Source organism: Caretta caretta, chromosome 22 (genome assembly GCF_965140235.1).
Source record: "Caretta caretta isolate rCarCar2 chromosome 22, rCarCar1.hap1, whole genome shotgun sequence".
NCBI classification, from domain to species: domain Eukaryota; kingdom Metazoa; phylum Chordata; order Testudines; family Cheloniidae; genus Caretta; species Caretta caretta.
This window is the reverse complement of record NC_134227.1, coordinates 18183379-18196460: the sequence shown is the minus strand read 5'-3', so window position 1 is coordinate 18196460 and position 13082 is coordinate 18183379. Positions and strand designations below refer to the sequence as shown.

The 13082-nt window shown below is 40.1% G+C and overlaps 1 protein-coding gene across 1 annotated transcript; it reads right to left on the bottom strand.

Annotated features, from left to right (window-relative positions):
• Positions 1 to 546: 546 nt before the first annotated feature.
• On the bottom strand, positions 547 to 12482 carry LOC142069775 (uncharacterized). The gene is made up of 10 exons (XM_075122161.1): positions 12363 to 12482; positions 9710 to 9908; positions 6025 to 6184; positions 5623 to 5755; positions 4950 to 5222; positions 4483 to 4623; positions 3086 to 3334; positions 2508 to 2708; positions 647 to 814; positions 547 to 564 (listed from the first exon to the last, which is right to left on the bottom strand). The coding sequence occupies exons 1-10, from the start codon at positions 12447 to 12449 to the stop codon at positions 547 to 549; spliced, it is 1629 nt and encodes a 542-aa protein (XP_074978262.1). The 5' UTR covers positions 12450 to 12482.
• Between the last annotated feature and the right edge of the window lie 600 nt (positions 12483 to 13082).

Below are 13082 nucleotides of genomic sequence, written 5' to 3'. Positions count from 1 at the left end.
GATTCACTTCATCTACCTTGTCTCTATAATATTTCTGCAAGATATTATAATGCCATTCTACAGATATATTAAAGGAGGCACAGAGAGGCGGGGTATGGATCAGTGTTCATGTTGTGCTCCCTGTCAGTACCTGGCCTGGGTCAGGGAAGCTAATGATCCAACCACCGGACCAAATTCAGTGATGAATCCTGGTCACGTGCCACTTGAAGCACGCTGCGCATGTGCTAAGAAGAAGAGGCACAGACAGATGAAGCGACTTGCAAGAGACCACGCAGGAACTCAGTGGCAACACTGGGTCTAGAACCTAGGAGCCCCGACCACCCGTTCCTGACTCTAAAACTGAACATAAGCCTCTCAACAGTTTTGGTTATTTGAAGCCCAGTGCAACAAAATTGATACTGATCCATTTAGATTGTTGTTCTCACAAGTTGAAAGTTTTAAACAGAGCCATGGCTCAATATAAAGCTGTACAAAACAGATCTGCACAAACAATTGTGCTCATTTCAAATTATCGCGTGCACTCTATTGTTAAGTGCCAAGATGTTACTAAGAACTTTGCATGGGCTGTTAAGAAAAATGTTGGAAGCAAACAGAACTTGAGAGTGGATATTTTGGTTATCATTAGATAATTTATTTTCAATTTTACCTTGTCCAAAGAGTGGTCTTTCAGGCATTGGGTTATTTCCAAAAACTGTTTCTCTCTCAGTTGTAATAATCTGGCAGCTTGTTTCAGCTCCAGCCCTGAAAGCTTGTATTCTATGTTATCTTTCAATAGATGTATGATGTCCCTCATATCATCATCAACCAATGACCCCTGAAACACAATAGGCCCATGTGTTACATGGATACAGCCACCCACCATTACCTCAAATATTCCACAGCACCCATAACATGGAACATAAGTAAAACACCCTGCTCCTTTTATTGGTCATTTTAGTTTCTAGAAGCCAGCTCACTGAGAACTTACAGAAAGATATAGGAACTGCAGGATCTTCCAAAATTCTATCTAGCACAATAGGAATCAGATAATAATACTTACCACTTATATGGCATCTTCTGTCCATAGATCTCTAAATGTTTAACAAAGGTGAGAAAGCATTATTGTCTCCATTTCATAGATGGGCTAACTGAGAGGCCTGCATTTGCATAAGTGGTTTCTAATTGTGGATACCTCCATTTTTGGGTGTCAACCTTAGAAACCTAGGCTGGGATTTTCAAAGGAGCCTGACGTAAATCTACACATAAATAAATTATTAAGTAAAAATAAAGGAGGTAGGAGCTTAACTCCCATTGAGACTCATTTGACAGTCCCAGCCTTAGGGGCTACTTTTCAGAAGTGTTTAGCATGCACAACTCCAGGTAAAGACAACAGCTGTGATCGCTCAGCACTTCTCAAAATTAGAACTTTCCTAAGTTTACCTGAGAGGCTACTACCTCCTCCACATTCAGGTCTCTCCTGATGACCCCCCAGCTGCCATAGTGCCTATGAGAAGTGTGATGTTCACAGCTTACACACAGAAAAATTAGATACAAACAAACCCTCATGCTGGAAGGTTGCAACGTAACACTACTTTATTTCTTAGAATTCAGAACATACAAGACCCAAAACCAGAGAGAGACAAAGCAGGCTACTCCCTTAAACAGAGAGGCACAGCTCACACCATCTTATTCTAGGCTATTTGTCTACAAGCTGATTCAGACAATCCAGATCACAAGGCTTCCCTTAAAACTCCCTATCCTGCTGTTAGGATAAAAAAATCCCTCACACTTAAAATGATAGCTTCTTATTTTTCACACAGTTTTCAATACACCTTGGGAAGTCTGTTGATGCCAATGATGAGCTTAATGAGTAATCTGAGACTAGTTTACACATCATATATATATTTGTTAACATAACTGTGTATATGTTGTGCCCCTTCCCGCATCCTCTGTTTGTTTGTTTAGGCTGTGAGCTTAGTGGGATAGGGATCATGTATTCCATTATGTTTGGAAACACCTGCACACTGTTGGGTTTGCCAAATATAAATAACAACAACTAGGGGTAAAATTTTCAAAAGTGCCCATATGATTTAGGAGCCTAAGTCCCACTTTCAAAAGTGATTTAGGCACTTTGGAGCCTACATCACATTTCATTTCTATGGGATTTAGGCTCTCAAATCACTTTTGAAAATGTTACCTCTTAGGCATCTCAAATTGGGTACCCAGAATTAGAAGCCACACTTGAAACTCTGGCCCAAAGTGACTTGCTCATGGGCACAAAGCACGTTAGAGCTGAGAACAGACCAGAGATATCTTGAGTCCCAAACCAACATCATATACAGTGAACCATACTACTTTTCAGAAGATTTCAGGTACAGTTTGGCATGTGTAAATTGTTACAGAAATGACTATATGATATCCCGTAATCTGGAGCCGCACATTTTTATGAAAGGAAACATTCCTTGAAAAAAATCATACAACTCCTAAAACATAAACACATGCAATATAACAACAAAAAAGGGCTTTACATCTATGACAAACTTGCACAGGTTTCTTTCTTCAGTCTGTGTCCAAAAGTCTGCCTTTTGGAATCTGCATCTGTCTTGTAGCACTATTACTGTTTGCCGCAAGTGTCTCTGAGATAGGATAAAATATGCCACATGCTCAATATGATTTGGTAACTCCTGTCTTTCAGCCTCCTGGATCACTTGCATTTCCTTGGCTTGCACCTAGGAAGAAAACATTGCAAACTCTTTAAGACTGGGTTCCCTGTAAATTACTGAGTGCTCGGAAGTATTCAAATTCTGCTGGCAAAAGTTTGAACATAGCAGTCACAGAAAAAAATAAATTAACTGTACTGAAGGACAAGGGAATCTATACAGTTAAAAGCCCTGCAGAATTCACTCTTACTACATATAGAAACCTGATGGAGCTGGATAATCCTTGTTACCATTTTTTTGTGTGGATAATACATGAATCAAATGTTTGCAAACCACAGACCATGTTACATTTGATACAATGGTCAGATACATGTGCTTTCCCATTATTTTAAAGCAGCATAAACAGAGAGAGATTAACAGAGAGATTAACACAATAGCAATTGTACCTTTTCTTCTGTCTGGGTTTGAAGCTCCAGTCTGAACTGTGTCTGCATATTCCTCAGTTCAGTCTCTGACTCTTCCTTTACACCAATAAGTAAGTCCCCTTCTTTGTGGTGCTTCTGGAGAAAAGCCACAGCTCTCTCCACTTGCTGCTTCTCAGTAATCTGGGCCACCTCTTGGGCCACAGATTCTCCTGTAGCTCTATAGTGTAAAGTGTTCAGAATCCTTAACACACCTTTTGGACAGGTCTGTCTCTTAAGAAAGAAAACATAGTGATATGGAAAAATAAATGTTATTTGGCTGCTACATTCGAGATTTTGTTTCCAGCATTGAGTTGTGTAACTCATGAGGCAGAGTACATTATACTGTAACCCCCCTCTGTGGACATGCACATTCTATCCCACGCTTTCTGACTGAAGAGGATCAGGGTGCAGAATATGTTTTGTGAATTTATGTGTGCACAGTAAGCATGCACAGTGGGTAGATGAACTCCTAAATATGGAATAAGCATAGATGTAAATGGCACTACAAAAGGAGGCGGGGAGTAGCTCAAACTTTGCACACGCCTGGCAAATCACGCCCCAGACATGCCTGGCTTTAGAAGGAGGGAAGATGGTTTTGTGGTTAAGGCATGGGAATCAGGATTATCTGGGTTAGAACTGAGTTCTGCTAAAGACTATGTGTGGGTCACTTAATTTCTCAGTGCCACCGTTTTCTACCTGTAAAATGGGGATAGATACTTCCTGTCTCTCTTTTCTGTCTTGTTTATTTCAGATAAACTCTCCAAGACAAGGACTATTTTTTACTTTGTGTATACATGGTGGGTAGCACTATGGGGACACAAGGTACTACTGTTTTACAATTACATTATAATGAATAAAAATACTATCACTTTTATCACCAAGTAACTGTCTTAGAATTCTCCCAGGAAACTCCTGCTGCCTCTAACTGGCAACTGGCAACAAGACGTGATTGTCTCGGGTGCAGATATGAACCAGAGACAGGAAGCATACTGAGGAAAATCTGTGTGGAGAGATCTGGGAAGTTGGGGAAAACTTTTAAAGGCACAAATGGCAATTAGGCACCAAGCTCCCAGTGAACAGCAGAGAGCTGGGTACTTAAGTCCTATTTGTAACTTTGAAAATGGCACCTGTTGTGCTTAGCTTGTGCCAACAATGTGGCTGTGAGGTGCAGTGAGCTTTATCCTTTTGTAGCTGAATTCTAGCCGATTCAAGTCTCCTTTATATTTTCGAACTCTGACTGGAAAAGGTCTGAATCTGAATGAGCCTTAGCATGTTCATGTAGCACTTTATATTCTCAAGGTATCGTGCAGACCTTAGCAAATTGGCATTAACTTCCCATGTGAGGATAGCGAAGTGGAGGAATAATCAATGGGATATACCTGAAGTTCATTATAGAGATCCAATACTCTATAGAGACACACTTGTTTCATAACTTCTAGCTTCACTATTTTGACTGCTGAAGCTTGTAATATTTGACTTGCTGAGTCTGTAGCTAGTTCTGCTTCCAAATACTGTGTTTCCTGTTGAGTAAAAGAGACTAAGATGCTGAGAGCTTTCAATGTAAAAAACATAGAAGTTCATTCCACAACCAGATTATCTTGTGGATGGATTTACCTCACTGTACCACCAATACATCAAATACTTTCCACAAATTGTTGTCTGTGACGGGGTTAATTTTTGGATCAGAAATAAAATTACTGTTTGGCAAAACTAAAGGCTGAGAATTTAAATCATGTTTTTCTGACACATGCAGTCAAGACCAGAACCTGCTTTTTTACAGAGAAAAGAACGAACTAGTAAAGTGACAGCTTACTTACAGTTATGTAAATAAGACTCTTGAACTCACATCTTGCTTTTTAGTGACATCGTATCTGATGTGGGAATCTGTGATTTGCAAATCAGCACCAAGCAGTGATAAATGATGTAGAATTTCATCTAGAGAACGTAAGTGGTCTTTGGGTGTTACTAGATTCCAGCTGAGCCCTGACTGCTTTATTTCTTTCCAATGCTTCTGATAGAGAGCTTGTTCAGCACACTGGTGGCATTCAGCTAACTCCTTCAGAAATGTGTCCCAGTCGCTGGCCACATCCATTTCTTTATGGCTCTTCATTCCCTGAAACTACAGAGATACTTCTGCTTCAGCTTAAGACCACATAAATGAAAATAATCAATTAAACTCTAGCCAAGATTTTTAAATATATGCGCCACACGTTAACTCCATATAAAAAAAAGGGCCTGAAGTTCAGGACCCAGGGGCTCATATTGAAAATCAGGCCACTTAAGTAGATGTCTATCTATAGATATAGAAGCCTAATTTTAGATCCTCAATTTTTAAAAACATTGGCCTCCATGTTTTGCATTGAAATGGCCAGAGCTTCAGGTTCCCATGTGCTATGGGAGATATTCTACCTCTGTCATGTGATGTGAAAAAAATGAAAGCCACTCAGAAAGGAAATAAGAAAATTCTCATTTCTCATACTCTGAATGAAAACTTCGAGCTTACTCAGCACCAGTCTCACCCAATTTTCTTTATATTCTTCCTTTTCCTTATCTTTGGCTGATTCATAAAAGTAGCAGATCATGTTTATTTCTTCCGTCATTAAGGACAGCTCTAAATGCACCAATTCACTGGCATGCTTTTCTAAAAATAACCTGCCAAAACACCAGAAATAAATTAAGCACGACAAGAAATTATCAGACATTTATATGCAGCCTTTATCATGAAGGATCCTAAAGCACTTTGCAAGCTGATACACATTCTATATGGGGGACAAGTGTCGTCTACCAATAGGATGGATTGCAGTGACTGTTCAAGTTCAAACAGCATCACCACATAACACTTCAGGACGAAACACAAATAATACCCTTCACCAATTAAAACCACAAGGAGGATTTAAAAAAGAAGAATTAGTATTTCTCACCTTGTCAGAATTTCTTGCTGTACATGGGATCCCCCTGGTAAGAAAAAAGAGGGCAGCACAGGTGACAGTGTGGCACTTGGAGCAATTTCCTGGCTTTCTGCAGTCCTGAATGCCTCAGACTGAGCTGTAGATGCCTTTAAGGTGCTTCTTGAGGAGTATCCTTCAGGAAAAACCAAAAAGAAGTAAAGGACCTTTACATTTATTTCTGAATTCCGGGCTCTTTTCAGCACATTCAAGCTCCCTTTCACAATTCTTTCTACTAAATATTTTGAAAATATTAATATCTGTCACTCTGCAATACTCTGTCCTAATCCAGTAACAGTCTGGGACAGAAGATAACCTATCTAGATTTGTTCACTTATCTGGTTATCTGCTCATTCTAGTTTTACCACTCAGAAGAAACATTTGTAAACAAGTCATTTTAGAGAATACAAGTAACTTTGTAGCAAGAGAAAATGTACTATATACCTGTCACTAAATCCTGCAAGGTTCACAAACCTGGATGTAAAAGTTCCTGAAGCCTTTATTGCTTTTTCAATCAGGAAAGCAAATCTTGTTTGGAACACTTGCCTTTATCTAATTGCATATAAATAAGCTTCAACAGCATGTACTTGCAAACACTCGTCCCAACATTTGATATAAGGCTCATTCAATCTAATTTCCATTGTAGTGAAGGTGACACAATCATGAATGATTAATTGCATATGAAGAAGAACTGGAAGGGCACCAGTCAACTGATGTTGAGCTACAGACAGATGAATAAAGAGGTAGCTGATGTGACAGATGCAGACCTGGATCGATCTCTAGCTAAGTCCTTTAGGATGGTCTGGCTGGATGTTCACTATATGTCTATGGTGCTTGATCTGCAAAGATGCTACATCTCTTTGGAATTTGCCTTAATGATGACGACAATTGTGAGATAGATGTTGCAAGATAACATATTAGGTTATTATAAGGGAATGGAATTTGTGAGTCCATGCTTATCTATTCTGACTCTCTTTCTTGGCAATTCTTAGCACTCTATGCAAGCTGATCCCTCCTCTTCTTACCCTGCAAACATTATGTGACAGTTTTCTCATCCATGCTGGAAATAGTCAAGCAATGTTAGCTGAAATATCACTACAGAAATGGGAATCAATGCTGGCTCAAGAAAGAAGAGGAATGGCCATTTGATTCTTCTTGTATTAACTATTTTAGTGCAGCCTTGGTATGTATATAATCACCAATTCTTTCAAAAGTGCTGACAAATCTTAAGGCTTTTGTGGCTGCTTCCACGTTTTAACTGAAATTTTCAGTGTGTTCCAAAGAAACTGATGAGTGATAGAGAGTGAAAGGAACTAGACGCTGTAGCTGCCATCATTTAGGCCCTGATTCACCAAATTACTTAAGTACATGCTTAAATTTAAGCCTGTGAGCAACTGCATTCCTATGAACATGTTTCTCTCCTATTGACTTCAATAGGATTTAAGCACATATAAGGTCCTTAATCAGTAATTCATTACTAGTTACTTCAGTATTCATAAAACAGCTATACCTTTCCAGTAAAAGAATGACACAGCACTAGATCTGATTATATTGAAGATATTACACGGAAGAGAAGACCTTTGAAAAACTAATCATTCAAATCCCAACCTGATCTTAGCAGACATTGTGGCTGATAGGAATTAAGAAGAAAATATACTTGTTACAGGTCTAAAAAAAGAGGAAAAAATCTTTACATTTTAATTTGATCATTCATATTGAGAGACTGGAAAGGAAGTTGAATTATGAGAAAGGGGAATAATAAAATAGAGGAAAGAAACAGTTATTAAATTGCTTTGGAAATTCCACTATGTTTTTCTCCCTCGATTTGCAGAGGGACATATTCTATACAGACTAAATGTTTTCATCCTGAAATGTATCCAACATTTTGACAGCTTGTATATTTCAGCTCTGTTTGTCAGTAAACAGCAGTTAGAACTTTTATGTAACTACAAGTCTGGTTACATCACAATTTACAGTTTGAATGCTCACATGAGGGAAAGTAAAAGCTTTGCCATTGATTTCTGTGGTTGCACAAGGCTTTTTACTGCCAAGCTGAGGGTAGGGCCTACATTCTGCAGCAGCCTCTAGTTATACCACAGAATGAATAGAGGTGGAATGGAGATAGATGCACAAAGATTACATCTTTCAAGATTTCCCAGGATTGAAACCTTCTAGTTAGGGAAAGAAGACCAGACCCTCAAAGATATTTAGTCATCTAACTCCCACTGATTTAAAAGATCTTGTATAGTCCAGTAACTAAACCAATCCTCAGGCCTGAGTAAAGATGCAAGAAATCAAGTACTCTGTCTGTCACCATGCTCCTAATCTTGTTCTCTTGCAAAAATGTGGAAGAGGAAACTGCCATCCCCCAGAAGCTAATACAATCTACTGTACATAATGATGAATTCTCAGCATATACATTATTCTCCTCAGAAATCTGCAGTTTCACCTTCCTTTATCGGTAGAGACTGAAAATGTCTAAGATTTAGACCTTATTTTTTCCTTTGAATTTTAACTGACGGTGTTTTGATTCTGACTGTCTGGCCTATAGCAAGAACATCATTCTGATGAAAACTGACTTTTTGCTTCTGGAAACTTCCAGAAGGATGGAGGATTGCGAGAGAGAATGTACACACAATGCACTTCAATTTTTGAATAGTCTAATAAAAGATTATCTGAATTTTACAAACTTTTATAAATTTTTATGGTTGCAAAGACAGGCTCTGATCCTGGAAATAGTTGACACAAATGCTTCATTTTACACATCTGAGCAGAACCTTTGACTCATGGGGCTCCTCAAAAGTATAAAATTAAGCACATGCTTAACTTCCTGCTGCAGATTGGAGCTTCAGTTTGTAGCACACCATAGAATCATAGAATCATAGAATATAAGGGTTGGAAGGGACCCCAGAAGGTCATCTAGTCCAACCCCCTGCTCGAAGCAGGACCAATTCCCAGTTAAATCATCCCAGCCAGGGCTTTGTCAAGCCTGACCTTAAAAACCTCTAAGGAAGGAGATTCTACCACCTCCCTAGGTAACGCATTCCAGTGTTTCACCACCCTCTTAGTGAAAAAGTTTTTCCTAATATCCAATCTAAACCTCCCCCACTGCAGCTTGAGACCATTACTCCTCGTTCTGTCATCTGATACCATTGAGAACAGTCTAGAGCCATCCTCTTTGGAACCCCCTTTCAGGTAGTTGAAAGCAGCTATCAAATCCCCCCTCATTCTTCTCTTCTGCAGGCTAAACAATCCCAGCTCCCTCAGCCTCTCCTCATAACTCATGTGTTCCAGACCCCTAATCATTTTTGTTGCCCTTCGCTGGACTCTCTCCAATTTATCCACATCCTTCTTGAAGTGTGGGGCCCAAAACTGGACACAGTACTCCAGATGAGGCCTCACCAATGTCGAATAGAGGGGAACAATCACGTCCCTCGATCTGCTCGCTATGCCCCTACTTATACATCCCAAAATGCCATTGGCCATATACATGGTCAAACTCTCCCTCTCCAACACTGCAGTAAAATAACCTTATTTCATTTAGAGTAATAAGCTGGAGTTCAGCTATAGATATATATGACAGACTCATGGGGAGTGAAAAGAACTTATTCACTCTGGCAACAGTTTCTGAGTTGGAATAAAATGAAATTATTGACTGTACCTTTACTTGATTGAAGAATCAGTGTCTCAAGTGACCTATCACGCCTTTTGTTTTCCTCCAGTGTCTGAACCAGAGACTTTAACAATGGAATCAGTTTTTGATGGATGACTGCCCATGTGCCGTGGGGGACACCAGCAATACCATAAAATCCGGTCCCTTGGTAGTTTTCAAAGCATTGTGATGTCCCAGAGAGAAGAGCCTGAAATAGCACAGATCAGACAATGACAAACACACTTGCTGTTCGCATGTGAGTCATTAATACCACTGGAAATGCAGCCTGTCACTCTTAATATTTCCACACAATCCTTGTACATGCAAATCATTTTATAACAGGACTAGGAGGTGTGCACTGAACTACAAGCTTGCCTAATCACAAACAGTTTAAAAGCTTTGGGGGCTCCTAATGTGTGTCTGGTCGGGTGGTAATGGGCCCACAGCTCCCATCTCTTTAAACTGTCCACGTTCCTGAAGCTAGTGTAAAGGATTTAAAGACAAAAAAATTAAATTTCATTTCATGTGTTTAATGTCCCCAGTTTATGTGGGATGCATTTGCAAGTGCCATATACATGGTCAAACTCTCCCTCTCCAACACTGCAGTAAAATAACCTTATTTCATTTAGAGTAATAAGCTGGAGTTCAGCTATAGATATATATGACAGACTCATGGGGAGTGAAAAGAAGCTGAGATTTAAGGGGAAGGGGAACTTCAGGAGACCAAACAGCATAAGGCATTTTGAAATAAGGGAAAGAAAAGAGGGCAGGTGTTCAGACATGACCACCCTGATAACTCCAGTGATCATTTTTTTAACTGAAGTAGCCTAAAATAGATAGACTATGTAAACTGGCCACTCAAAAGGACAGAGAGTCTGAACCAAACCCCTTGAAATCAGTCAAAAGACTTCAACTGATGTCAACAGGGTTTGGTTCAGGATCTAAATTTTTCTGGACACAGCCCTTAATTAAAACATTACAGATACCAAGGGTGGAATTTTCAAAAGCACCTCTGTGATTTAGGAGCACAAGTTCCATTTAAAGTCATTGGGATTTGTAAAAAGAAAAGGAGTACTTGTGGCACCTTAGAGACTAACCAATTTATTTGAGCATGAGCTTTCGTGAGCTACAGCTCACTTCATCGGATGCATATTGTGGAAACTGCAGAAGACATTATATACACAGAGACCATGAAACAATACCTCCTCCCACCCCACTCTCCTGCTGGTAATAGCTTATCTAAAGTGATCATCAAGTTGGGCCATTTCCAGCACAAATCCAGGTTTTCTCACCCTCCACCCCCCCACACACAAACTCACTCTCCTGCTGGTAATAGCCCATCCAAAGTGACCACTCTCTTTAAAATGTGTATGATAATCAAGGTGGGCCATTTCCAGCACAAATCCAGGTTTTCTCACCCCCCCCCTCCAAAAACCACACACACAAACTCACTCTCCTGCTAGTAATAGCTTATCCAAAGTGACCACTCTCCTCACAACGTGTATGAAAATCAAGGTGGGCCATTTCCAGCACAAATACCGGTTTTCTCACCCCCCCACCCCCTTTTGTGTGTGTGTGTTTTTTTGAAAAAAGGGGGTGGGGGGTGAGAAAACCTGTATTTGTGCTGGAAATGGCCCACCTTGATTTTCATACACATTGTGAGGAGAGTGGTCACTTTGGATAAGCTATTACTAGCAGGAGAGTGAGTTTGTGTGTGTGGTTTTTGGAGGGGGGTGGGGGGGTGAGAAAACCTGGATTTGTGCTGGAAATGGCCCACCTTGATTATCATACACATTTTAAAGAGAGTGGTCACTTTGGATGGGCTATTACCAGCAGGAGAGTGAGTTTGTGTGTGTGTGTGGGGGGGGGCGGAGGGTGAGAAAACCTGGATTTGTGCTGGAAATGGCCCAACTTGATGATCACTTTAGATAAGCTATTACCAGCAGGAGAGTGGGGTGGGAGGAGGTATTGTTTCATGGTCTCTGTGTATATAATGTCTTCTGCAGTTTCCACAGTATGCATCCGATGAAGTGAGCTGTAGCTCACGAAAGCTTATGCTCAAATAAATTGGTTAGTCTCTAAGGTGCCACAAGTACTCCTTTTCTTTTTGCGAATACAGACTAACACGGCTGTTACTCTGAAATTGGGATTTGTGTTTCTAAGTCATGCAGGGTACGTCTAGACTTGCAATAAAACACCTGCAGCTGGCCCATGTCAACTGACTCAGGCTTGCAAGGCTTGGGTTGCAGGGCTATAAAACTACAGTGTAAACATCTGGGCTCGGTATGGAGCCAGGGCTCTGGGACCATCCCACCTCCTGGGTTCCTAGCAGGCACTGTCATGCTTTATGGGAGTACCTTTAGGAGGAGGATGTTCACCTGTTATAAATGTACATCCAAACTGACACTGTGCACATCAGTCTAACACTGCTGCCAAAATATTACATTTTTTAATTGAATTTTTATTTAGTGTACAAGTTTCAAAGTCCATGATAAAATAATTTTTAAACCAATTCTTGCAACTCTCAAATAGGGTGATTTCTTTTTCTGGGTGTCTGATTCCATGCTAAGATTTTACTCTAAGAACATACCAACAGCCTGTTGTTGCTGGAAAAATTGAGTAATATATAACATTATCTCAAACCTTCAGGTGAAGTCAGTACCTTTGCCTGCAGAGCCTGGATGTCCAACAAGTCCCTGAGATACTCCAGTCTGCTGTATGCAGACTCCACACTGACCTGTTGTTTCATTATATGTTCCTGAAATTCAGCAACATGATGTAGTATGACCTAAAAAAATGGTATGAAATATTAGCAAATGAGCAAGCAAGCTGCCTAAATTAAGGATTGCATTTTTCTTATGATTAAAATAGAACTTTATCTATAAAGCTTGTGTGACTCTATCGAGAATAATGCACTCAGTTCTCATCATCTCATCACCAAAGCTATCCAGACAAGTGCAGAGTTCAGGGAATAGTAACAAAAATGATTAAGGGGCCTCAAGGGACTAATTTAAGAGAAAAACTGAAATAAATAAATATGGCAGCCGGGCCAAGCTGTGACATGGAACATTGGTAAAAGCGTGTAAGAATCTGAAAGGTGTAAACATCAAGGAGGTTTGTTTTGGACAGAATAAGTCAGAGTAACGGAGTAAAATTAAAAGGAAAAGCTTCCACACAATGAAATCTGATACGTGTTGGATGAAGGCCTGACCAACACACACACACAAGAATGGCCATACTGGGTCAGACCAAAGGTCCATCTAGCCCAGTATCCTGTCTTCCAACAGTGGCCATTGCCAGATGCCCCAGAGGGAATGAACAGGTAATCATCAAGTGATCCATTCTCTGTCGTTCATTCCCAGCTTCACGCAAACAGAGGCTA

Bases quoted from the DNA above. Each gene is read 5' to 3' on its own strand.
- LOC142069775 (XM_075122161.1), bottom strand. From the start codon at position 12,449: ATGAAACAACAGGTCAGTGTGGAGTCTGCATACAGCAGACTGGAGTAT. The intron at 5,223-5,622 runs GTGAGACTGGTG...GTATCTCTGTAG, and splicing joins AAGAATATAAAGAAAATTGG to TTTCAGGGAATGAAGAGCCA. The intron at 815-2,507 runs GTAAAGCCCTTT...ATTGTGTTTCAG, and splicing joins TGTGCAAGTTTGTCATAGAT to GGGTCATTGGTTGATGATGA.